This window comes from Entelurus aequoreus, linkage group LG01 (assembly GCF_033978785.1).
Source record: "Entelurus aequoreus isolate RoL-2023_Sb linkage group LG01, RoL_Eaeq_v1.1, whole genome shotgun sequence".
Taxonomy (NCBI): Eukaryota; Metazoa; Chordata; class Actinopteri; order Syngnathiformes; family Syngnathidae; genus Entelurus; species Entelurus aequoreus.
In genome coordinates, this window is record NC_084731.1 from 97440857 (window position 1) to 97466251 (window position 25395).

The 25395-nt window shown below is 39.4% G+C and overlaps 2 protein-coding genes across 2 annotated transcripts in view; one reads left to right on the plus strand and one right to left on the minus strand.

Annotated features, from left to right (window-relative positions):
* Positions 1 to 1028: 1028 nt before the first annotated feature.
* Positions 1029 to 24937, plus strand: LOC133650286 (epithelial cell-transforming sequence 2 oncogene-like). The gene is made up of 21 exons (XM_062047408.1): positions 1029 to 1162; positions 1242 to 1404; positions 1480 to 1735; positions 1809 to 1980; positions 3321 to 3432; positions 3522 to 3687; positions 3759 to 3887; positions 3950 to 4042; positions 4141 to 4350; positions 4419 to 4522; positions 6870 to 6980; positions 7052 to 7138; positions 12283 to 12392; positions 12473 to 12620; positions 14523 to 14596; positions 14662 to 14818; positions 18016 to 18081; positions 18156 to 18244; positions 20734 to 20906; positions 20979 to 21156; positions 24409 to 24937. The coding sequence occupies exons 1-20, from the start codon at positions 1029 to 1031 to the stop codon at positions 21107 to 21109; spliced, it is 2685 nt and encodes an 894-aa protein (XP_061903392.1). The 3' UTR covers positions 21110 to 21156; positions 24409 to 24937.
* Positions 24148 to 25395, minus strand: part of filip1l (filamin A interacting protein 1-like) — a 97501-nt gene continuing 96253 nt past the window's right edge. The window contains exon 5 of the mRNA XM_062062929.1: positions 24148 to 24614. Coding sequence (XP_061918913.1) covers positions 24405 to 24614 — 210 coding nt within the window. The 3' untranslated portion in view covers positions 24148 to 24404. The remainder of the gene's footprint in view (positions 24615 to 25395) is intronic.

The window sequence follows — 25395 nt, forward strand, 5'->3', positions numbered from 1 at the left end:
TAAACTTGACATGCATTTGCAACACTGAACTCTGCTAAGCAATGTGGTCTACATACAACACACAAAGACAAAGATATGTTTCAAAGGGCCAATTTATTTCAGGCCAGAACCAATTGACAAAACTATTTTAAATAGCTGCAACATAACATACATAAGTAACAAACAGCATAATAACAACATAGCTGTAAACCTGACTTCACCTATGGAAGGCACACATGACATACACAAAGCCTAACCAGGCAGATTTGAATTGTTGTTTTGGGCAGTAGACGGGATCTTTGATCCAAGACAACTTACATTTAACTAAAATGTTCTTTTCTTTGTGCTCGACAAAAGAAAAGAAGTGAGAATATCTCCATGTTAAGACACTCGACTGCAGCTCCGTTGTTAGTAAACACAGACACGCCTGAGCGGCTAGGAGACCCCGAGAGTAACAAGCGCTTGCCTTGTTGCCTTTCCATTAAGAACAATATATTAGTTTTTAGTATAAGTTTGCTGGTTTCAAGAAATGTAATGCCGAGCGCATATCATTATGTCAAGATAATGGCACTAGCATTTACTTCATTTAAGAATATTTTTCAACATATTGAGCAAAAAGGTCTCATTTTATTTTTTTCTACCAAGAAAAGTGCACTTGTTATTAGTGAGAATATTCTTATTTTAAGGTATTTTTGGGTTCATTGAAGTTAGCCAATTTTACTTGTTTTGGAAAGTCAAGCCAAATTTTCTTGTTCTATTGGCAGATAATTTTGCTTAGTTCAAATAAAATACCCCTCATTTTTGTATTTTTTTTTGTCTTGTTTTTGAACACTGACTTTTTGTAGTGTATCAAAAACGCAGCTTACAAACAAACTTTTTTTTTAGTGTGTCAACGCCAACATGTTCCACCCTCGTAGCTTAAGTTCTTAATAAGGTAACTGAAGACAAATGATCGCGTGCAGTAGAGACTTCAAACTGAATGTATTATGTTTCAAAAAAGAATGTTGCATTGGAATAGATTATATTGTGTGGTTGTACCAAATGCGTTCATGAATCATCTGTGCTGCCAGTTATTTGAGGAGAGGATCAAGCTGATACTCCACTGGTTTGATCTGTGGACAGACCGACAAAGGAAACACATGCTGCATTCCGTGCTCGCACGCTGCACCAAGCCCCAGCTCAGGTAAAACCTTCTTTTTAAATCCATACACCAGAACACTGACCATGTGTGTTTTTACCACATATCTGAATGGCCCGAGCAGGTCCTGTAGAGATCTGCTGGTCAAAACTCTTCCGGTGACTCAAGTGGACATGGCGGCGGTTTTGCCTCGCTTCCTGTCACTTTACATCATGTCATTCCTGTCCCCTCTGGACCTCTGCTACGCTGCCCAAGTCAGCTGGCACTGGAGATTATTGTCTGAACAGGTGAAACAGGTCATAAGGTTAATGCTGCGGGATTGTGTATGATCCTTGGTAGTTTCATCAATTGCCTCTTCTTAGGACTGTCTGTGGGCGGGACGCTGCATCCGACAGGGCTGGTTTCTTCCCTACACACCTGGAGAAAAGGAGTTTGGTGTCTGGAAGAACCACTACATCTACTGCGTCAACACACTGGACCGGCTGACCCCCCGTGAGGCAGCACGACAGTACGGAACCCTCAACCAACCTAGCGACGAGCCAGCGGAGGAAGTAGAGGAGAGGCTGCAAAAGAGGATGGTCCGGCAGGGTATCAGAGCGAAGATTGAAGAAGAGAAGAGTGAGTCAATTTAAACAAATCTAAATCACCAATGGAACACAACAGCAAATATTGTTATTGTTGTTTTCTGCAGGGATGTCACTGACTTCCAGGAGAGCCTGGAGCAGCAGCACAAAGTTGGGGGAATCTGGAGGTGGTAGCATCCAAACCAGAATTTCCTGGTCCCCAAGGACCTTCGAACCTCCAGGCGTCAGCCTGAGCACAAGCAGGGCGCTGAGTTTAGAGCGAGTCATGTCATTCAGCAGGTGAGACGTGGATCTAACGCAACATTCTGAAATTGCAATATCAGTAGCAGCTTTCAATCAATCAATCAGTCAATTAAGGTTTATGTATATGTAGCTCATAATTATGATATGATTTGCTTTGAAATGCAAATCTGTCAAATTTGAAAAGCCATGTGGCCCCTGGGCCAAAAAGTTTGGCCCTGAGATGACAACCACCTGGATGAATGAGAACCTTCATAGCTATATAAATTGTTATGTTTTGCTGCTTCAGACTAGTTTACATTAGTGGAACATTATTGGTAGTAAATTGTTCTTATGAGTAGATGCAAAGTCTGGACCAGGCCTTGAGTTTCTTTCATTGCCACCACCTGTGTTTCTTAATTATTTTGTGAGCACATAATGGTTGGCTGTAGAACCAGCCTCACTCAAGGCAGATAGACGTGGAGACATAACCAGGTCCTCGGATGTCTAGCTGACAAACTTGAGTGCAGGAGGATATCCATCAATGCCCAACTCAACAACCAGGAAGTGTGCCGACACCTACCAGCGTTTCTTCGGGAGGGGGAAAAGCTGAAGACGAGACCTTCAAATCCTGATCTAAGCCCATTGACTGGCAGATGCGAGTCGACTTAGATCAGAGGCTCATTTTCCCCCCCCCGGCGATCGCAACGACCACCCTGCGTCCAGACCTCGTCCTATGGTCTGAAACCTGCCATACAGTCTATATTATTGAACTGACAGTTCCGTGGGAGGATGCCATCGAAGAAGCGTATGAACGCAAGAAGCTGCGGTACTCCAACCTTGCAGCTGAGGCAGAGGACAGAGGCTGGAGGGTAAGGGTGCGCCCAGTGGAGGTGGGCTGTAGGGGCTTTGTAGAAAGCACAACAGCAAAGCTCCTTAGGGAGGTTGGAGTCAGGGGGCAGGCTCACAGACAGGCCATTAAAGAGTTGGCCAACACAGCAGAGAGGACGAGCCATTGGTTGTGGTTGAGGAGGAGTGACACCAGCTGGGCTGCTAAGGCTAACACCTATTGGGATTCACACACCCAGGGATTTGATCACCCTGGGGTGGGCCCTTCCTCGGCAGAGGGTGTCTTGTGGTAAGCCGGGCCGAAACACCCCGTGACGCTGGGGCACACAACTGAAGATGTGTCCCAATGGTGGAAAAGCCTCCCAGCAGTGTCACTTAGCCTCATTTAGGTATGCGGTCAGGTGCAAGACTGGCTCAGGGAGGAGGACGCCCCTGCCATGCAGAGTCCCCAGGGATTGTACCAACTAGTCCTTTCAACAAATTCTGATGTGACATTGAAGACTTTCTCAATATTGTAATTATTAATAATCTGAGTTGGTATATTGGTGCAGAGCCAGTGGCCCACATTCCACCTTCACCTCCAGACCGGCATCGCTTCAACCTCATCAACCACATTCTGCAATCCGCATGCTGCTGGTCTCCAATAGAATCCCTGCCTATGAGGTGATTCAGCAGCCTGAGGAAGACATGACTCAAGGTGGAATTTGAAATATTTAAATGGTTACTTTAGTTTTTCTTCACATGCAATATAGCTGGTGCTGAGTGGTGCCAAAGCTGAAGTGGATGTGGTTCTCTATGACCACATGGGGACCTTTTCTGCGCTGTTGTCCCAGGTGGAGAGGGCTGTTTCTGGGCGCACGGTTCAAAGGATCGGCTTGTTAGCTCCAGGAGGAACAGAGGAAATCCACTTGTTTAACCGTGAGAATGTTTGTACTTTGACTATTTATTGATGACATTTTCCATAAACGACCACACTTTGCTTCCTATAGGCAGCTGCCTATCAGACAGAACCCTGCTCACTCCCGCGCACCAGGAATTCTGGCAAAAACTGTGCGTCTTGGTTGCCCCTGCAGACCAAGGCGGTGGGATTGACATCTTCTCGCCACTTGCAGCATCAAGTGGGTGATAATGTTACTATGCTTTATCACTACTCTGCATCCAACCCACTTGTGTCACCCAGTCTCAGGAGTGGCGCTCATGCAGACTCTGTCCACTCTGACGGGTCTGAAGGTTTGGGCACCGATGGGTCTCGCCACTGGAAGTTTTCAGAATAGTAAGTCTCATAACTACTACTTACAGTATAACACTGTATGCAGTATAACAGAACATTCGATTAAAATTGAACACAACCACGTTTTTAATGATCCTCAGTCTTGAGTGAGTGGTCTGATGGTAGCGTTGGTGCTGGCGGGATCTCCAGCCAACAACTAGGAGGTCCAGCACTCCAGTACGTCAGTGCGCAAGTCTTACAGAGCTGGTGTAGACAAGCCCAGTGGATGGAGGAGGCATTGGGCGAGATGAGAAGGTCCTTGGAGACTTGTCTGCAACAGGCCAGCCTTCAAGCACGGGGTCGAGCTCTAGGTGCATGTTTTTCTGTTCACGGGCTTGTTGGAATCCTCTGCTTCTTCTAAACGCGATTGATTTTACAGGTCATTCCCTGTGGGAGAGAGTTCGTCTTGAGGATCTGTGTTTGTCTGAAGACCTTGGCCAGGCGCTCACTGAGGGACTCACTGCTCTCAGCAAACAGAAAGATGTGAGTAGGACTACTTCTTCCTTAATAACCCACGACTAATGTAAAAACTAGGGATGTCCCGATCCAGGTTTTTGCACTTCCGATCCAATACCGATGTTGTTTTTGCACTTCCGATCCGATGCCGATACTGGCCTATCTGAGCATGTATTAAAGTTTAAAGTTATTTAGCCTACTTAGTTGTCAGATTCATGTTGACAAGGGTTTTAGTACTCTTGATAACAACTAGCCAGCTGAATTAGGTGAGTTTGAATAATACACAATGGTTGGTAACAAGAAACTGACCTGTTTATTCAAGGATAAACACAAAATAGACAAAATTATACATGACAAACAGAATTGGCATCATTGAACAGTAAAAAAGTGAACAGTATAATGCTGTAAACATTATTTAAAAAAGCAAAACACACAAACAACCTGAGTGGGATAAAATGTCTATAACTCAGCATCAATACTTGCTCTTGAACAAGTGTAAACTTTAAAAAAAAAAAAAAAAAAATATCTACACACTCCCTTCAATTGTTTACCCCAACACAGCTGACATTTTTACCGGTAACTTTTAATTCACATGGCCGTCTTAACGGTTAGGACACAGCATACTTGCCAACCTTGAGACCTCCGGTACCGGGAGGTGGGGGGTGGGGGGGCGTGGTTAATAGGGGAGTATATTTACAGGTAGAATTCACTAACTCAAGTATTTCATATATATATATATATATATATATATATATATATATATATATATATATATATATATATATATATATATATATATATATATATATATATATGTATGAAATACTTGACTTTCAGTGAATTCTAGCTATATATATATATATGTACATATATTTATTTTATTGTACATATAAATAAAATAAATACTTGAATTTCAGTGTTCCGGCGGCTATCCAGTAGATGGCAGTATTGTCCTGTTTAACTTCTCCTCCGTTCATGACTCGGCCACCGTGTTCAATGGAGAAGTCTGTTGTACAAAATGTACAGGCAACATAATTACATACCCCTTCCCCTTCGAACTGTCCTGGATGAACTGAAATTCTTGTTTCCATTCGTTTTGGAACTTGCAAGCGTATTTCTTCATCTTGCTCGTCGACCGCGTCGCCATGTCTGTAACTTCCTCGTTCTTCTGCGTCGTCTCCTTGTTGTGTGCACAGTTGTGCACTCTACTCTCTAAAAGCCGTAGATGTTATAACGTCATTGGGCAGGCAAGCTGTTTATATTGTGGGAAAGCGGACGTGAGAACAGGCTGTCCCCACTCAGGTCCGCATTGAGCTGTCCCCACTTCAGCTTTATTAACCCCTTTAGGTGTGTGTGTGTGTGTTCTTGTATTTCTACCCTTCTTGAGACATCAACCAGGAAAAGTAGCTTCCATATGAGGACCGGTGAACAAGTGATGACATAAATCATGGTCCCAATACGGAAAACCATTGCATCTAGTAGAGAATGTCTCATTTGCACCCCTGGTGGTGAAGTCTATCAAAATTAGGGTGGTCCCAAAAAGGAGGGATTTTTCAAATTGATTTTGTGTCGGTTTTAAAAGTGCTCCCCCTCTGGTCAACATATGAAATAACAAGTGTGTGTAAGAAATTGAAATGTGCCCCCTCAGGCCAAAATTAATAAAAAACATAAAATAACGAGACATACTGTAATAACTTGAAGTAAATAATGAAGATTAAAAACCAATTACAAACTAAAAATAAATAAATAAATGTCAACTTTTTTCTTATAAAATTGGGAACAATTTCTCATTTTGTTTCTGTAATATTGCAATATTTTCTCGTAAAATTATGACTTTTTTATGTAAAATGATTACTTTTTAATGCAAAATGGTGACATTTGTCATATAAAATTCTGACTTATCACAATATTGCCAATTTTTTTGTTCTTGTAGAACAGTGACATTTTTTTGAGTAAACATTTTTTGAGCATTGAGCTGGAGGGGGCGTGGCCTCCAGCTCCGGCTGAATACCGGGAGTCTGTCGGGAGAACATTTCTGCCGAGAGGTTATCGGGAGAGGCGCTGAATACCGGGAGTCTCCCGCTAAAAACGGGAGGGTTCGCAAGTATGGGACACAGACCTGTGGCTGTGTTGAAGGTGTGCTGGAAAATGCGGAAACGGAAATTAGGGAGCAGCAGAAAAGTGGAATGTATTAATTAAATCGGTGCGTTGGAAAACACGGACGGGAATTTTAAAAAAAAACTGGATCTGGATCGGCATTTTCCCATGCCTTGCCGATACACATTTTTTGGCAAATATCGGCGGCCGATCCGATCCAAATATGGGATCGGAACAACCCTTGTAAAAACCCATGTGCTTGTTTTTGCATCCTTAGACGAAACCTTTGGAGTTTCTCGCCACTTTTTTGACGAGGTGGAAGGGTGCGAAGGGGGCCACAGAGGCAAACCGGACAGATGATGTCTCTCTGAATTTGGGACATGCCAAGGTGTGTATGCTGTATTATTTTATCCAAAATAGAACAGCCATGTTTTCATCTCCAGATCACCCTGCTTTCAGGTGCAAATGGACTGGAGAGGTGTTATCGCTAGAGAGTTGCATCACAGCGAGCTTCTGTATATCAACAAACTGGAAGCTCTTGTGAAGGTGTGTTTCTCTTGAGAACCTCTTCATTGAGTATCACTTTAGTCTCCCTCATATACATTTAGAGCCTGATTTACTAAAGGTTTGCGTGCACTAAAACTCGTGCAAAGCTGATCTACTAAACGTGTGCAATGTGTATTGCGTCTCTTAAATTTGCAGAATAAGGGGAGCTATCCATTTTATATATGCTGATCATCAAAACAGCCACATAACAGTACTGAGAGGAGAAAGTGCAAATATATCATACAGCTCGTGCAATGTGTTTTATCAACACTCATTACCGTTTTGCACGTTTAAAAAGGACATGCAACCAGTTCCACACACAGCTGTGAGAGAGGAGTGCTTCACCATGAATTGATTTAAGTCAGGGGTCACCAACCTTTTTGAAACCAAGAGCTACTTCTTGGGTGCTGATTAATGCGAAGGGCTACCAGTTTGATACACACTTAAATAAATTGCCAGAAATAGCCAATTTGCTCAATTTACCTTTAACTCTATGTTATTATTAATAAATAATGATATTTACACTTAATTGAACGGTTTTAAAAGAGGAGAAAACACGAAAAAAATGACAATTAAATTTTGAAACATAGTTTATTTTCAATTACGACTCTTTAAAATTCAAAATTCAACCGAAAAAAAAGAAGAGAAAAACTAGCTAATTCGAATCTTTTTGAAAAAATTAAAAAAATAATTTATGGAACATCATTAGTAATTTTTCCTGATTAAGATTAATTTTAGAATTTGGATGACATGTTTTAAATAGGTTAAAATCCAATCTGCACTTTTTTACAATATGTAACAAATTGGACCAAGCTATATTTCTAACAAAGACAAATCGTTATTTCTTCTAGATTTTCCAGAACAAAAATTTTAAAGAAATTCAAAAGACTTTGAAATAAGATTTAAATTTGATTCTACAGATTTTCTAGATTTGCCCAGAATATTTTTTTTTGAATTTTAATCATGATAAGTTTGAAGAAATATTTCACAATTATTCTTCGTCGAAAAAACAGAAGCTAAAATGAAGAATTAAATAAAAATTTAATAAAAATAAATTTACTTGAACATTGATTTAAATTGTCAGGAAATAAGAGGAAGGAATTTAAAAGGTAAAAAGATATATGTGTTTAAAAATCCTAAAATCATTTTTTAAGATTGTATTTTTTCTCTAAAATTGTCTTTCTGAAAGTTATAAGAAGCAAAGTAAAAAAAATAATGAATGTATTTAAACAAGTGAAGACCAAGTCTTTAAAATATTTTCTTGGATTTTCAAATTCTATTTGAGTTTTGTCTCTCTTAGAATTAAAAATGTCGAGCAAAGCGAGACCGGCTTGCTAGTAAATAAATACAATTTAAAAAATAGAGGCAGCTCACTGGTAAGTGCTGCTATTTGAGCTATTTTTAGAACAGGCCTGCGGGCTACTCATCTGGTCCTTACGGGCTACCTGGTGCCCGCGGGCACCGCGTTGGTGACCCCTGATTTAAGTGGACCCCGACTTAAACAAGTTGAAAAACGTATTCGGGTGTAAATGCTAGTGCCATTATCTTGACATAATGATATGCGCTCGGCATCATGATTTTTTTTTTCATGCTTGAAGTAAGAAATTATAACTTTAAAAAAATAGTTTTATACTTGTGAGTGTTGATGACACAGCTTTGCAACAGTTGATATTCTAGTTTCAAGCATGTTTTACTCAATATAGGTCATCAATCCGGCTTCAGAACTAACCACTCCACTGACACATGCCTTCTCTATCTGACCGACCACATCAAACATGAGGTGGACGCGGGCAAATACTGCGGCATGGTCATGCTGGACCTTCAGAAGGCCTTTGACACCGTTAACCACGCTATACTGTTGGATAAGCTCAGAGCAATCGGATTTAACAAAACCTCTTGGAGCTGGATGCAGTCTTACTTGGAGGGGAGGGAGCAGGTGGTAGAGGTGAACGGCACCGTGTCCCCCCCCCCTCTCGGTGAGCTGTGGAGTCCCCCAAGGCAGTATATTGGGACCTTTACTGTTCCTAATATACATAAACGACATGTCATCGGCATGTGACTGTGAATTGTTTTTGTTTGCGGATGACTCTGCCCTGCTGGTATCCGGCAAGGACAAGTCACAGGTGGAGAAAATCCTCAGTGCTGAGCTCTGTAGAACTTGCACCTGGCTCGCTGACAACAAGCTATCCATCCACTTGGGTAAAACAGAATCCATCCTGTTTGGGTACCACATCAACCTCAGGAAAGTCAATGACTTCACCGTAAAAGTGGGTGACAGTGTCATCACCAGGAAAGATGAGGTCACCTACCTAGGTTCCATTCTAGAGGCTAACCTTTCCTGTGATAAAATGGCAACCAAGGTAATCAAAAAGGTTAACCAACGAACGAGATTTCTCTACAGAATTTCCTCTCTGGTCAACAAAAGCACCTTGAGGATTCTGGCGGGAACTCTCGTTCAACCCTTTTTCGATTACGCATGCACCTCCTGGTACCCTAGCACCTCCAAAACCCTCAAATCTAAACTCCAAACATCTCAGAACAAGCTAGTCAGGTTACTTCTAGACCTCCACCCCAGATCCCACCTCACTCCTACCCACTTCTCTAAAGTGGGCTGGCTCAAGGTGGAGGACAGAGTTAAACAACTTGCACTGAGCCTAGTCTATAAAATCCGCTACACCTCCCTGATACCGAAGTACATGTCAAACTACTTCCTTAACGTAAATGACCGCCATAACCACAACACCAGGGGGTGCTCCACTAACCACGTTAAACCCAGATTCCGAACTAACAAAGGTCTTAACTCATTCTCTTTCTATGCCACATCAATGTGGAATGCGCTCCCAACAGGTATAAAAGAAAGGGCATCTCTATCCTCCTTCAAAACCGCTATAAAAGTTCACCTCCAGGCAGCTACAACCCTAAACTAACACCCTCCCCGGATTGCTAATAATCAAATGTAAACAATCAAATGCAGATTCTTTTTCTCATGCCTTCTGATCTCTCTCTCTCTCTCTCTCTCTCTCTCTCTCTCTCTCTCTCTCTCTCTCTCTCTCTCTCTCTCTCTCTCTCTCTATGTCCACTACCCCCCCCCCCCCACCCACCCCACCCCCCATCCACACTCCTGATTGTAAATAATGTAAATAATTCATTCAATGTGATTATCTTGTGTGATGACTGTATTATGATGATAGTATATATGATAGTATATATCTGTATCATGAATCAATTTAAGTGGACCCCGACTTAAACAAGTTGAAAAACTTATTCGGGTGTTACCATTTAGTGGTCAATTGTACGGAATATGTACTTCACTGTGCAACCTACTAATAAAAGTCTCAATCAATCAATCAATCAAATCTCAGCAACAAGCTGTAATATCTTACTGAGATCATTTAGGACCAAAACCCTTAAAACAAGTAAAACACTCTAACATAAAATCTGCTTAGTGAGAAGAATTATCTTATCAGACAGAAAATAAGCAAATATCACCCTTATTTGAGATATTTAATCTTACTTAGATTTCAGTTTTTGCAGTGTGAATGTATGTTTTAAATGTAAATTTGGGTAAATCCTCAGGCCTACTTTGGGGACCCCTGTATCAAGCAATACCGTAAGATGGGGTCAGACTGGAACGGGCCTCTGAGTGGGGTGCCACCCCTCGACACACCACTGGTTATTTGAAGCGCAATGTGGCAAAATACGACTACTTTTTTGCTTTGCTGGGATGTATCACTATAATTACACTGCAAAAACTGAAATCTAAGTAAGATGAAATATCTCAAATAAGGCTGATATTTGCTTATTTTCTGTCTGATAAGATAATTCTTCTCACTAAGCAGATTTTATGTTAGAGTGTTTTACTTGTTTTAAGGGTTTGGTCCTAAATGATCTCAGTAAGATATTACAGCTTGTTGCTGAGATTTGATGACCTATATTGAGTAAAACATGCTTGAAACTAGAATATCAACTGTTGCAAAGCTGTGTCATCAACACTCACAAGTAGGGATGTCCGATAATGGCTTTTTGCCGATATCCGATATCCCGATATTGTCCAACTCTTTAATTACCGATACCGATATCAACCGATACCGATATCAACCGATTAATGCAGTCGTGGAATTAACACATTATTATGCCTAGTTTGGACAACCAGGTATGGTGAAGATAAGGTACTTTTTAAAAAAAATAGTAAAATAAGATAAATAAATTAAAAACATTTTCTTCAATAAAAAAGAAAGTACAACAATATAAAAACAGTTACATAGAAACTAGTAATGAATGAAAATTACTAAAATTAACTGTTAAAAGTTAGTATTATTAGTGGAGCAGCAGCACGCACAATCATGTGTGCTTACGGACTGTATCCCTTGCAGACTGTATTGATATATATTGATATATAATGTAGGAAGCAGAATATTAATAACAGAAAGAAACAACCCTTTTGTGTGAATGAGTGTAAATGGGGGAGGGAGGTTTTTTGGGTTGGTGCACTAATTGTAAGTGTATCTTGTGTTTTTTATGTTAATTTAATTTTTTTTAAAAATAAAAAAACGATACTGATAATAACAAAACCGATTCCGATAATTTCCGATATTACATTTTAACGCATATATCGGCCGATATTATCGGACATCTCTACTCACAAGTATAAAACTACTTTTTTTAAGTAATCGTTTGTTACTTCAAGCATGAAGAAAAAAATCATGATGCCGAGCGCATATCATTATGTCAAGATAATGGCACTAGCATTTACTTCATTTAAGAACATTTTTCAACATATTGAGCAAAAAGGTCTCATTTTTTTTTCGACCAAGAAAAGTGCACTTGTTATTAGTGAGAATATACTTATTTTAAGGTATTTTGGGGTTCATTGAGGTTAGCTAATTTGACTTGTTTTGGAAAGTCTTGACAAGCCGAATTGTCTTGTTCTATTGACAGATAATTTTGCTTAGTTCAAATAAAATACCCCTCATTTTTGTATTTTTTTTTCTTGTTCTTGAACACTGACTTTTTGCAGTGTACACAACTGTTGCAACTACTTTACGCTTCCAAACCGTACTGTGGTGAACTGAACTCGCACTGCTTTGAAACGTGGATATTGTGAAACACATTGTCTTTGGTTAAATGTCCCTTCTGTGCTAAAGGCATACCAGGAGCCTCTCACAGCAGCCCTCAACTCCAACAGAGCCATCCTCAGTTCCGCTGATGTGCACGTCGTCCTGAGCCCCGTCGCGCACATTCTGGACGTCAACAGGTACTCATACGGAAAAAAATCTCATCCCGATTGTTTTGCGTTTGTCCCCTGTGGATGTTGTGTCTGGCTGTGTGTCGCAGGGGGTTCCAGGTAGCTTTAGAAAACAGGCTGCAAAAGTGGGGTGCGGAGCAGTGTGTCGGTGATGTGTGTCTGGAACTCTGCACACAACTCAGAGTGTACACAAACTACTTCAACAACTACACTACTGCCCTCAGCACCATCGACAAGGTAATGTTAGCCGGAAATTTGCTTGAGATGGCGTTTACACCAGCCCGCAGTATGGCATTACACCACTTTTTAGCCTCATATGCATCATGCCAACTTTCTGACTTTGTCACTATTCTGTGCTCTTTGTTTTTTGTTAGCAGCTGACAAAATACTCAAGTACACCTCACAGTGGTGCCAGATAGGAAATAAACCTACCAGAACCTCAAAATAATTGTATTTTGAGCAAAAATATGCACTGCAAAAAGTCAGTGTTCAAAAACAAGGGAAAAAAAATAAAAAATGAGGGGTATTTTATTTGAACTAAGCAAAATTATCTGCCAATAGAACAAGAAAATTTGGCTTGTCAAGACTTTCCAAAACAAGTAAAATTAGCTAACCTCAATGAACCCCAAAATACCTTAAAATAAGTATATTCTCACTAATAACAAGTGCACTTTTCTTGGTAGAAAAAAAAAAAAGAGACCTTTTTGCTCAATATGTTGAAAAATATTCTTAAATGAAGTAAATGCTAGTGCCATTATCTTGACATAATGATACATTTCTTGAAACCAGCAAACTTATACTAAAAACTAATTTATTGTTCTTAATGGAAAGGCAACAAGGCAAGCGCTTGTTACTCTCGGGGTCTCCTAGCCGCTCAGGCAAATCATATTGTCTAAAAATGCATTTTTCCATGGATAACATGACATCATCGCGCCAAGTGCGTGCTCTTTCAGTCAATTAGTGCGCATATATACAGCCCGGCCCCCCGGCCAAAAATGTTTTAATTGTAATTTTGAAGAATTCATCTGAATGTGCATGAACTATTTCTGTTCAAAATTGTTAGAAATGTCACATGTTAAATGTTGAAATATTAACTGTCAGTTTACTGTACTGTGCCAACTGTACTACTATATGAGTACCTGTTTTCTATTGTTTCATTGAAAATAAAACAGCAAAGTCCATTTGGCTGTCATCTGTTTTAATTATGAGACACAATCTTGTCAATTATTTTTTTCATGCTTGAAATAAGAAATTATTACTTTAAAAAAGTAGTTTTATACTTGTGAGTGTTGATGACACAGCTTTGCAACAGTTGATATTCTAGTTTCAAGCATGTTTTACTCAATATAGCTCATCAAATTTTGTACTCCCTCGTCCCAGGAAGAATGCTTTGCGGAAATCTTTTATTTATAGATCTTTATCGCTCTGGAATAACCTGTCTCAAATTCTCACCAGCATTGAAAGTAAACAGGTTTTTAAAAAGAGAGTAATATTTTATCTGAGTTTTTAAATTAGTTTGCTCATTGATGATTTGTTTGGTTTTATATTGTGTAGTTATATTTATATGGTAATTATTATTCTGTGACTGTAAATTGTTTGCTTGTTTTTTTATTGATGCTTTTATTTTTTTCTGTATTGTGTAGTTATAATTATATGCTTTTACTTGTAATTGTATTGAATTGTGGACCCCAGGAAGACTAGTGGGTTGTTGAGGCAACCAGCTAATGGGGATCCTTAATAAAAATCAAATCAAATCAAATCAAATCTCAGCAACGAGCTGTAATATCTTACTGAGATCATTTAAAAAAAAAACTTAAAACAAGTAAAACACTAACATAAAATCTGCTTGGTGAGAAGAATTATCTTATCAGACAGAAAATAAGCAAATATCACCCTTATTTGAGATATTTACTTAGATTTCAGTTTTTGCAGTGTAGAGACTGACATGAAAGCACGTATTGCTCTTCTCAACAAGCAACAGGTCCTCCTTTTAAAAACTCTATAAAAAAATTTAAAAAATTTAAAAGAAGAGACAGAAGAAAGTTTATTAGAATTTCTTCACATAATCGCACATTGTCAGCGTATTGTTCTTCTCTTGGCTTGTGTGTGATTATATGTGTGTGTGTGTGTGTGTCTCAGCGTAGGGAAACAAAACCGGCGTTTCGAGCTTTCCTGAAGACAACTGACAGGACTCTGACAACACACATGTTGAGGTGACACACCTGTGAGTGTGTGTGTGTGTATCTATTTATGTGTGCGTGGGTCTCTGCTTGTGTAGTCTGCAGGAGCTGCTGCTGTGTCCGATGTGGAGGATCCAGGAGTACACAACTCTCTTACAAGCGCTCACCGTGCACACACACAGCGGTCACCCTGATCACACACACCTCTCGTCCGCCCTCAACACCTTGCAGCGATGCACACAGTTCATCCAAGAGGTAGAACAACACACAAGCACACAGAGTTGGGATTGCCTAGAACAGGGGTTGGCAACCCAAAATGTTGAAAGAGCCATTTTGGACCAAAAATAATAAATACAAATCTGCAAAAAAATAAAAGCCTTATATAAGTCTTATAATGAAGGCAACACATGATGTAAATGTCTATATTATCTATATTAGTCTACTATCGAAGACCGATGCAAATCTTTGTTGACAGAAATGTTGTATTTAAATTTTTATTCTACACATTTTTACGACATTGGAAAACATTAGTAACACTTCTCAGAGGGTGAGATAACTCCTGGAAATGACTGTCTTAGAATGGCCCAAGGTATAGATGTGTGTGTCCAAGTTTAAGGAAACGGCAGGCTGTCTTCTTCTAATGGATTTATTACAATATTTGCAAGCTGGGTAACGTTTGCTGTGGTCTGGAACAACATGGCACACAAACAACTATCATAAATGCAGCCTATATTACATACAGATATTGCGTCATGAGACATGCAAATATAAATTAAATACACAGAGGACATAAGTAAAGGAAATTAAATGAGCTCAAATATACCTACAGATGAGGCATAATGATGCAATATGTACATACAGCTAGCCTAAATAGCATGTTAGCATCGATTAGCTTGCAGTCATGGATTGACCAAATACAGTGTTTCCCACACATTCATTTATTTGGGGCGGCCCGCCACGAAAGAATTAAGGCCGCCACAAATAGATTTTCATTTATTTATTTTTATTTTTATTTTTTATTTTTTTTTAATTTTTTAATCCTGTCCAGCTTCTCAGGCAAATCATATAGTTGATGTAGATGCCCATATCGGCTGTTCAGATTTACTTTACAAAAGAGAAGTGTAGGATCAAGATTTTTGGAGCTCTTTGTTCAGTGGATCAGATGTTTGATGAAGCTTTGTGTCTATCTACCACCACTACTGTTTTCTGTTTATTTGTTACTGACTGTGGCAGGACACCTCTGCCTCCGTTTCACTTTATGTTGCTGGTAAATAATATGGTTGTAGTAGTAGGCTTAAGTTACATTTTTTAGTATGCACTAATTAAAGGGGCAGAGCTTTACGAGAAATTTTAGCTTTTAGATATATTTTTTGTAAGAACCACAATTAATAAATATATTTCAGTGAATAACTTATTGTTCAATTCTGTATCTAAATATGTACATAAAGTGTTGTAATTATATTGTATAATGGATGGATGGATGGATGGACGTTTAAAACAAAACTGTTATTATTAATTAGTAAGTATACATTTTTTGAGCCTCTTTAGAGAAAATCATATCATTGTAGTAAATTATGCAAATTACTCGATGATGTCATGGTGACCACGCCCATAGTCACGCCCCTACCGCCACAGGTATCTTGGCAGTTTATGGGAAACACTGAAATATGCCTGATAAGTATCCATCCATCCATTTTCTACCGCTTGTCCCTTTTAAGTACACCAGCAAATCAATAAAATCAACAATGCTCGCCTTTGTGCGTTCACGCACAGCATAAAACGTTTGGTGGACAAAATAAGACAAAGTAGGAGTGGCATCAATCAGAATCAGAATTAGAATACCTTTATTGTCATTGTATGGAAACAACAAAATTGGACAGCAATCCAGCTCAGTGCTTTTAAAACAAACCTACATAAAATAGTCTTAAGACAACAACAATAATAAAACAATTTAAAATTTAAAAACATAATAAAATGTTAAAAAACATATTGCACAGTAGATCTTTATCAGAGGTAAGCAAGTAATAAAGTGGTGAGTGTTCAGGTAAGTGCAGAGTTTAGGGCAACAGCTCTAGGATAGAAACAGTTTTTCAGTCTATTTGTCCTTGCTTTGATGGTCTTATAGCGCCTCCCTGAGGGCAAGAGTTCAAGCCAGTGGTGACCTGGGTGGGATGAGTCCCTGAGGATGCTGTTTGCTCTCCTGCTGCAGTGTCTCTTATACATGTCCTCTAGAGCAGTGTTTTTCAACCTTTTTTGAGCCAAGGCACATTTTTTTGCGTTGAAAAAATGCGGAGGCACACCACCAGCAGAAATCATTACAAAACGAAACTCAGTTGACAGTAAAAAGTCGTTGTCGCAAATGTTGGATATGACTTCAAGCCATAACCAAGCATGCATCACTATAGCTCTTGTCTCAAAGTAGGTGTACTGTCACCACCTGTCACATCACACCCTGACTTATTTGGAGTTTATTGCTGTTTTCCTGTGTGTAGTGTTTTAGTTCTTGTCTTGCGCTCCTATTTTGGTGGCTTTTTCTCTTTTTTTTGGTATTTTCCTGTAGCAGTTTCATGTCTTCCTTTGAGCGATATTTCCCGCACCTAATTTGTTTTAGCAGTCAATAATATTTCAGTTGTTTTTATCCTTCCTTGTGGGGACATTGTTGATTGTCATGTCATGTTCGGATGTACTTTGTGGACGCCGTCTTTGCTCCACAGTAAGTCTTTGCTGTCGTCCAGCATTCTGTTTTTGTTTACTTAGTAGCCAGTTCAGTTTTAGTTTCGTTCTGCACAGCCTTCCTTAGGCTTCAATGCCTTTTCTTAGGGGCACTCACCTTTTGTTTATTTTTGGTTTAAGCATTAGACACCTTTTTACCTGCACACTGCCTCCCACTGTTTCCGACATCTACAAAGCCATTAGCTACCGGCTGCCACCTACTTATATGGAAGAGTATTACACGGTTACTCTGCCGAGCTCTAGACAGCACCGACACTCAACAACAACACATCATTTGCAGACTATAATTACTGCTTTGCAAAAAATATTTTTAACCCAAATAGGTGAAATGAGATCATCTCCCACGGCACACCAGACTGTATCTCACAGCACACTAGTTGAAAAACACTGCTCTAGAGATGTAAGTCTTTCTGTGGCAGCATCGGAGAAAGTTGCACATGTAGACAAACTGCGATGAGTTCAAGGATCGCTGAAATTAGTAGGACAAAACGGTGCTTGCCAAATACTCTCATCAGTGAAGTATGTTTAATATAAACAGTGGGATTTCTAACTATTAAGGATGTTTGTGTCATGTTTGTCCTTTGACAGAAACCATAGTAAAACATATTTTTCCAATTTCACACATCTATGAAAAAGCTCCAGGGCGGCACTAAAGAGCCGCGGGTTGCTGACCCCCGACCTAGAAGAACCTGAACCCAGGATGTTTTGTCTTTTTTCAGCTAAAGTGCAACTGTGAAAAAGATTGGCTGTTGGAGGAAACCCAAAAAATGATACAAGGCTGTCCGGTAAAACTGCATCTCCTTCTATTGTTGATATTTAATACAACAAGTAGGCAATTTTTATGATTGTGTGTATTAAGAGTCTCAGAGAGGGGAATCGACAGCTGATAACCAGTCAGGATGCTGCTATGGTCCAGAGTCCCAGTGAAGACATACCAGAGTCTCTCAGGTGGTGACCTCAGGTTTATTAGAACGTTTTTAATTGTTTGTGTTATTATCAATCACTGCACTGCAAAAACTGAAATCTAAGTAAGATGAAATATCTCAAATAAGGGTGATATTTGCTTATTTTCTGCCTGATAAGATAATTCTTCTCACTAAGCAGATTTTATGTTAGTGTTTTACTTGTTTTAAGGGTTTTGGTCCTAAATGATCTCAGTAAGATATTACAGCTTGTTGCTGAGATTTGATGACCTATATTGAGTAAAACATGCTTGAAACTAGAATATCAACTGTTGCAACTGATTCTATTGGCAGATAATTTTGCTTAATTCAAATAAAATACCCCTAATTTTTGTATTTTTGTTTTTTTGTTTTTGAACACTGACTTTTTGCAGTGTGCCACTCAGATGAGGTTAATACATTTTTGCACACTGCAAAAACTGAAATCTAAGTAAGATGAAATATCTCAAATAAGGGTGATATTTGCTTATTTTCTGCCTGAAAAGATCATTCTTCTCACTAAGCAGATTTTATGTTAGAGTGTTTTACTTGTTTTAAGGGTTTTGGTCCTAAATGATGTCAGTAAGATATTACAGCTTGTTGCTGAGATTTGATGACCCATATTGAGTAAAACATGCTTGAAACTAGAATATCAACTGTTGCAAAGCTGTGTCATCAACACTCACAAGTATAAAACTACTATTTTAAGTTAATCATTTTTTACTTCAAGCATGAAAAAAAAATGATGATGCCGAGCGCATATCATTATGTCAAGATAATGGCACTAGCATTTACTTAAAGGCCTACTGAAATGATTTTTTTTTAATTTAAACGGGAATAGCAGATCCATTCTATGTGTCATACTTGATCATTTCGCGATATTGCCATATTTTTGCTGAAAGGATTTAGTAGAGAAAATCGACGATAAAGTTCGCAACTTTTGCTCGCTGATAAAAAAAAGCCTTGCCTGTAGCGGAAGTAGCGTGACGTCACAGGAGCTAGTATTCCTCACAATTCCCCGTTGTTTACAATGGAGCGAGAGAGATTCGGACCGAAAAAGTGATGATTACCCCATTAATTTGAGCGAGGATGAAAGATTCGTAGATGAGGAACGTTACAGTGAAGGACTTGAGAGACAGTGATGGACGTATCTTTTTTCGCTCTGACCGTAACTTAGGTACAAGCTGGCTCATTGGATTCCACACTTTCTCCTTTTTCTATTGTGGATCACGGATTTGTATTTTAAACCACCTCAGATACTATATCCTCTTGAAAATGAGAGTCGAGAACGCGAAATGGACATTCAGTGCCTTTTATCTCCACGACAATACATCGGCGAAATGCTTTAGCTACGAGCTAACGTGATAGCATCGTGCTTTAACTGCATATAGAAACAAAAAAATAAACCCCTGACTGGAAGGATAGATAGAAAATCAACAATACTATTAAACCGTGGACAGGTAAATACACGGTTAATGCTTTCCAGGCTGGCGAAGGTTAACAATGCTGTGCTAACGACGCCATTGAAGCTAACTTAGCAACGGGACCTCACAGAGCTATGCTAAAAACATTAGCTCTCCACCTACGCCAGCCAGCCCTCATCTACTCATCAACACCCGTGCTCACCTGCGTTCCAGCGATCGGCAGAAGGACGAAGGACTTCACCCGATGCGTTTGGCGGCCCGGAGACGTAGGAAGTCAAGGTGAGGTCGGCGGGTAGCGCTCCAACAAAGTCCTCCTGGTTGTGTTGCTGTAGTCCGCTGCTAATACACCGATCCCACCTACAACTGTCTTCTTTGCAGCCTTCATTGTTCATTAAACAAATTGCAAAAGATGTCCAGAATACTGTGGAATTATGAAATGAAAACAGAGCTTTTTGTATAGGATTCTACGGGGTACCATAACTTCCGTTACTCTGACTTCGTCACGCGCATACGTCATCATACCGCGACGTTTCAGCCGGATATTTCCCGGGAAGTTTTAAATGTCACTTTATAAGTTAACCCGGCCGTATTGGCATGTGTTGCAATGTTAAGATTTCATCATTGATATATAAACTATCAGACTGCGTGGTCGGTAGTAGTGGCTTTCAGTAGGCCTTTAATTTAAGAATATTTGTCAACATATTGAGCAAAAAGGTCTTTTTTTTTTCTATCAAGAAAAGTGCAGTTGTTATTAGTGAGAATATACTTATTTTAAGGTATTTTTTGGGTTCGTTGAGGTTAGCGAATTTTACTTGTTTTGGAAAGTCTTGACAAGCCGAATTTTCTTGTTCTATTGGCAGATAATTTTGCTTAGTTCAAATAAAATACCCCTCATTTTTGTATTTTTTTTTCCTTGTTTCTGAACACTGACTTTTTGCAGTGCAGAATCTGAATAACAATTAATATAGGATAACCATACTGTACATATTCAATGCAATCGCCATGTAGAATATGAGCACTGCTGCAAAAGTTCATATTGCATCTTATAAAATAATGTGTTGCCACACTATAGGATCTTTGAGCATGTGGCGGATGTTGGCCTCTTCCTGTTCACTGATGCATTGGTGTTGACACGGAGGAAAAAGCAACACACGCCGTTCACCGTGGTGCACAGGAGCACGCACACCTTCCTGGCATCCGTAGAGCTCGCCAGCCTCGCTGTGAGGAAAATCTTAAACTCACGCTGTAAGTAGTCCGACCAAGAATCTATCACGCCGCCGCTCTTTTTGTTGGACCGCTTATTAACTTCCTGTCTAGACGTGAGCCACGCCTTCGTCCTGGAGGGTCCCTGTCGGTCGTGGGTGTGCACCACTGAGCACGGGGAGGAGATGGAGCACTTCCTGTGTGTGCTGAGAAGCACCATACAAACAGCCCTGACAATGTCGTGATCAGCAGCGGAGAGAACTGTAGCGCTTCCAGACTGGCACTGAAGAAGGTTGTAGAGTGAATGAATACCCGTGGTTTACAATATACAGTCGTGGTCAAAAGTTGACATACACTTGTAAAGAACATAATGTCATGGCTGTCTTGACTTCCAATAATTTCTACAACTCTTATTTTTTTGTGATAGAGTGATTGGAGCACATACTTGTTGGTCACAAAAAACATTCATGAAGTTTGGTTCTTATGAACTTATTATGGGTCTGCTGAAAATGTGACCTAATCTGCTGGGTCAAAAGTATACAAGTTGCAAGTGTCACTGCAATAAGGCGCTTTTGGTAGCCATCCACAAGCTTCTGGCAAGATTCTGGTTGAATTTTTGACCACTCGTCTTGACAAAATTGGTGCAGTTCAGCTAAATGTGTTGGCTGTCTGACATGGACTTGTTTCTTCAGCATTGTCCACACGTTTAAGTCACTACTTTGTGAAAGCCATTCTAAATCCTTCATTCTAGCCTGATTGAGCCATTCCTTTACCACTTTTGACGTGTGTTTGCGGTCATTGTCCTGTTGGAACACCCAACTGCGCCCAAGACCCAACCTCCGGGCTGATGATTTTAGCTTGTCCTGAAGAATTTGGAGGTCATCCTCCTTTTTCATTGTCCCATTTACTCTCTGTAAAGCACCAGTTCCATTGGTAGCAAAACAGGCCCAGAGCATAATACTACCACCACAAAGCTTGACGGTAGGCTTGGTCATGGTCCAAGTTGAATGCCCCCACTCGACATCTATTCCATAATTATCATCTCTTAAGACTGACAGAGTTCAATATTTATCACAATGCTTGTCCAACCTATCAAGTCATCCACAGGCTGAGTCTTAGGCTCTGTAGCTTGGTTCCTATCTATCATCCCCAGCATGCCCACAACACTCCTAACTTGGATCTGATATCAGGTAAACATGGTCTACTGACTTGTACCGCTCGAAGTGTTGTATGCAGGGGACCAAAGATTTGGAACCGGCTTGATGAGAGCCTCAAGATGCTGTATTCATTCTCCAACTTCAAAAAGAAACTGAAAACTTACCTATTAACCACCTATCTCTAATGCCTCATGTGGGGTAGACTACTGTTGGGTTTTGCATGGTTGAATGAATGTATGTATGCATGTGTATGCTTGTTTTAGTACTCTTATTTTGTGTTTATCATATAGCGTTTTTTGTGCTTGCCACCATGTTTCAGCATTCCATGTATATACTGTCCTCTGGACCCCCTGTCAAAAGCTTCTTCTAGCTTATTTGGGGGACCCTTTCACTTACTAACATCCTTAAATGATATTCACTACTATTGTAATTGTTCTATGGCAGGGGTGTCAAACTAATTTTAGATCGGGGGCCACATGGAGAAAAATCTACTCCCGAGTGAGCCGGATTGGTAAAATCACGGCACGATAACTTAAAAATAAAGACAACTTAAGAATGTTTTCTTTGGTGAAAAATAGAACAAGCACAAATGTACAAATCATAATGTTGCGGTTTATAATTCATTTGTCGTTATTTATATTTTCCGAACAAATTATGTGATAATCAGTCAACTCATTGGTGTTAAATTTCAATACATCAAGATAAAATAACAGGATGTTATTTATGTAGTTTGATCACCGATGTACTAACATCATGTAGTCTATTTTCTACATACACTGCAAAAACTAAAATCTAAGTAAGATTAAGTTTCTCAAATAAGGGTTATATTTGCTTATTTTCTGTCTGATAAGATCATTCTTCTCACTAAGCAGATTTTATGTGAGAGTGTTTTACTTGTTTTAGGGGTGTTGGTCCTAAATGATCTCAGTAAGATATTACAGCTTGTTGCTGAGATTTGATGAGCTATATTGAGTAAAACATGCTTGAAACTAGAATATCAACTGTTGCAAAGCTGTGTCATCAACACTCACAAGTATAAAACTACTTTTTTAAAGTAATAATTTCTAATTTCAAGCATGGAAAAAAAAAAATCATGACTTTGACACAATTGTGTCTCATAATTAAAACAGATGACAGCCAAATGGACTTTGCTGTTTTATTTTCAATGAAACAATAGAAAATACATACTCATATAGTAGTGCAGTTATTATTAGTGAGATATACTTATTTTAAGGTATTTTTTGGGTTCATTGAGGTTAGCTAATTTGACTTGTTTTGGAAAGTCTTGACAAGCCAAATTGTCTTGTTCTATTGGCAGATAATTTTACTTAGTTCAAATAAAATACCCCTAATTTTTGTTTAGTTTTTTCTTGTTTTTGATCACTGACTTTTTGCAGTGTGTGTAGCATCATCTACAAAGATCCAAATAATTGGTATTGTGACATCCAGTGGACACATTTAGAAGAGCTGTTTCTTTCATTAAAAAATTATAGGTTAATTTTTATACTTGGCAAACTCATCTCGCGGGCCGGTTAAAACCTGTTCGTGGGCCTGATCCGGCCCTCGGGCCGTACGTTTGACACCCCTGTTCTATGGTATTAGGAATAAACTTAAAACTTGCTGTTCCTGGGATTAAAGGCCTCACCTTTTCCCCTCCAAACATATTGCTGGGTATTGTGGGCAAACAGCTCAATTTTTGTTTCATATCACCACAGAACTTTCCTCCAGAATGTCTTATCTTTGTCCATGTGATGTCAGATGGAAGTTTTTTGGGACCAACAAGTATGTGCTCCAATCACTCCAAGCACAAACAAACAAGGGTTGTAGAAATGATTGAAAAGTCAAGACAGCCATGACATTATGTTCTTTACGAGTGTGTGTCAAATTTTGACCACAGTCCAAGGTCCAAATTCGTATAACGGTTGATGATGCAGAACAATGTGTCATGTTTTTAATAAACATGCTTAGCAAAATGTATCGTATCTCCAGCCGTGGCCATGTGGTGACATAAATGATGATATTTTGAGAGGTGAAGTCAGACTAAGTAAGACATCACTGAAGGCCTAGGTGAGAAACGCACAACCAGCCACTGTGTTCAAGGTATAAAAAGTCTTTATTGAACCAGAAGAAGAAATGAGCAGTGCGAGGCAGCTACATTCATCCGTTTGACACATTTATGTACATTATTGCAACTTACCTTAATAAAAAAAATTCAAGTTCCGTCTCGAAACTTGAGATTTGTAACTGATAAAAATAAATGCAAATTCTCAGAATTTCCTATTAGCAAGTAGCTTAATTTCTATCACTCTGATTTCTACCGTCGCTAAGTGACCTAAATCAGATAATGCATGCTGTGATACATCCGTGTTCTCTCTCTGTCACTTCAGAGTCGGCGGTTGGAGAGGTTTGGATTGTTGTTGCCGTGTGCCGCAGGCGTGTGCCCGGCCGGGTCTTTGACCGGGTTTATCGGGCCGTGCGGTGACCCGCTCCTGTTCTGCGACGCCCAGTTGGTGCCCGTCCCTTTCAGGGAAGTGGAGCCCTTCGGTTTGGGGATCCGCGTCGGGCCCGGGCGTCGGAATGTTTCTAGAGGTATCTGGAAGTGGAGACAAAGTGATGAGCGATGCATGCAACAGTTTAAAATGTAAACAGTTGAAGTACTAAAAGTTGACCTCTAGATGGAACCAAACACTGAATAACACAAGAAGTGTTCATGGCATTATTAATACTTTGACTGGCTGCATCTGTCCAACATTATTTTGTGTCCTAAAATGGTATTTTGTAAAGTATTTGTTATAATCTTCAAAACATTGTAAACCCTAAGTAGTTGCAATTCATATTTAGTTTATTTGCCAGTGGCACATTTACAGTCTTCCTGAACATACCATGTTTTTTGTAGGACCCACTACCGAGCAGAACAACCTTAAATAACTTGCTCAACTTCATGCAGGCTTTTTAAAGGACATTTTTATTCTTGAATGAGATGTCGAAACCCAGCAACAGCAATTTGTCCACCCTGCTGTTCATCAATCACATTTTGACAGTCCTACAGCCTGCCTGTGACATAACAGCAGTGTTTAGGTTTTTGAGATTTAAAAAAAAAAAAAAAAAAAAAGGAGCTAAAATCCCTCAGCAGGAATATTAAATGTAACTTTCACTGCAGCTGAAAGATCAAAAATATGTGTCCAAACTTGCTGGTCACATGTATTCATTGTACATTTTAGTTTGTTTACATTTGATGAGGGCTATTCTCAATGTAAAAATATAAACACAATATTTAAAGTAGTTCCGTATGCTTAAGTCCTTGTACTTTTTACACTATTGAATGGAGACAAGTCAAACAATAGTGCCAGGGGGAAAAACAGCCGCTCAGGTTG

What these genes read in the sequence shown, in the direction of transcription:
- LOC133650286 (XM_062047408.1), top strand. Translation starts at nt 1,029, where the DNA reads ATGAATCATCTGTGCTGCCAGTTATTTGAGGAGAGGATCAAGCTGATA. An exon ending in GAAGATTGAAGAAGAGAAGA is followed by an intron (nt 1,736 to 1,808) that starts GTGAGTCAATTT and finishes TGTTTTCTGCAG; the next exon opens with GGATGTCACTGACTTCCAGG. An exon ending in AAATGATACAAGGCTGTCCG is followed by an intron (nt 18,082 to 18,155) that starts GTAAAACTGCAT and finishes GTGTGTATTAAG; the next exon opens with AGTCTCAGAGAGGGGAATCG.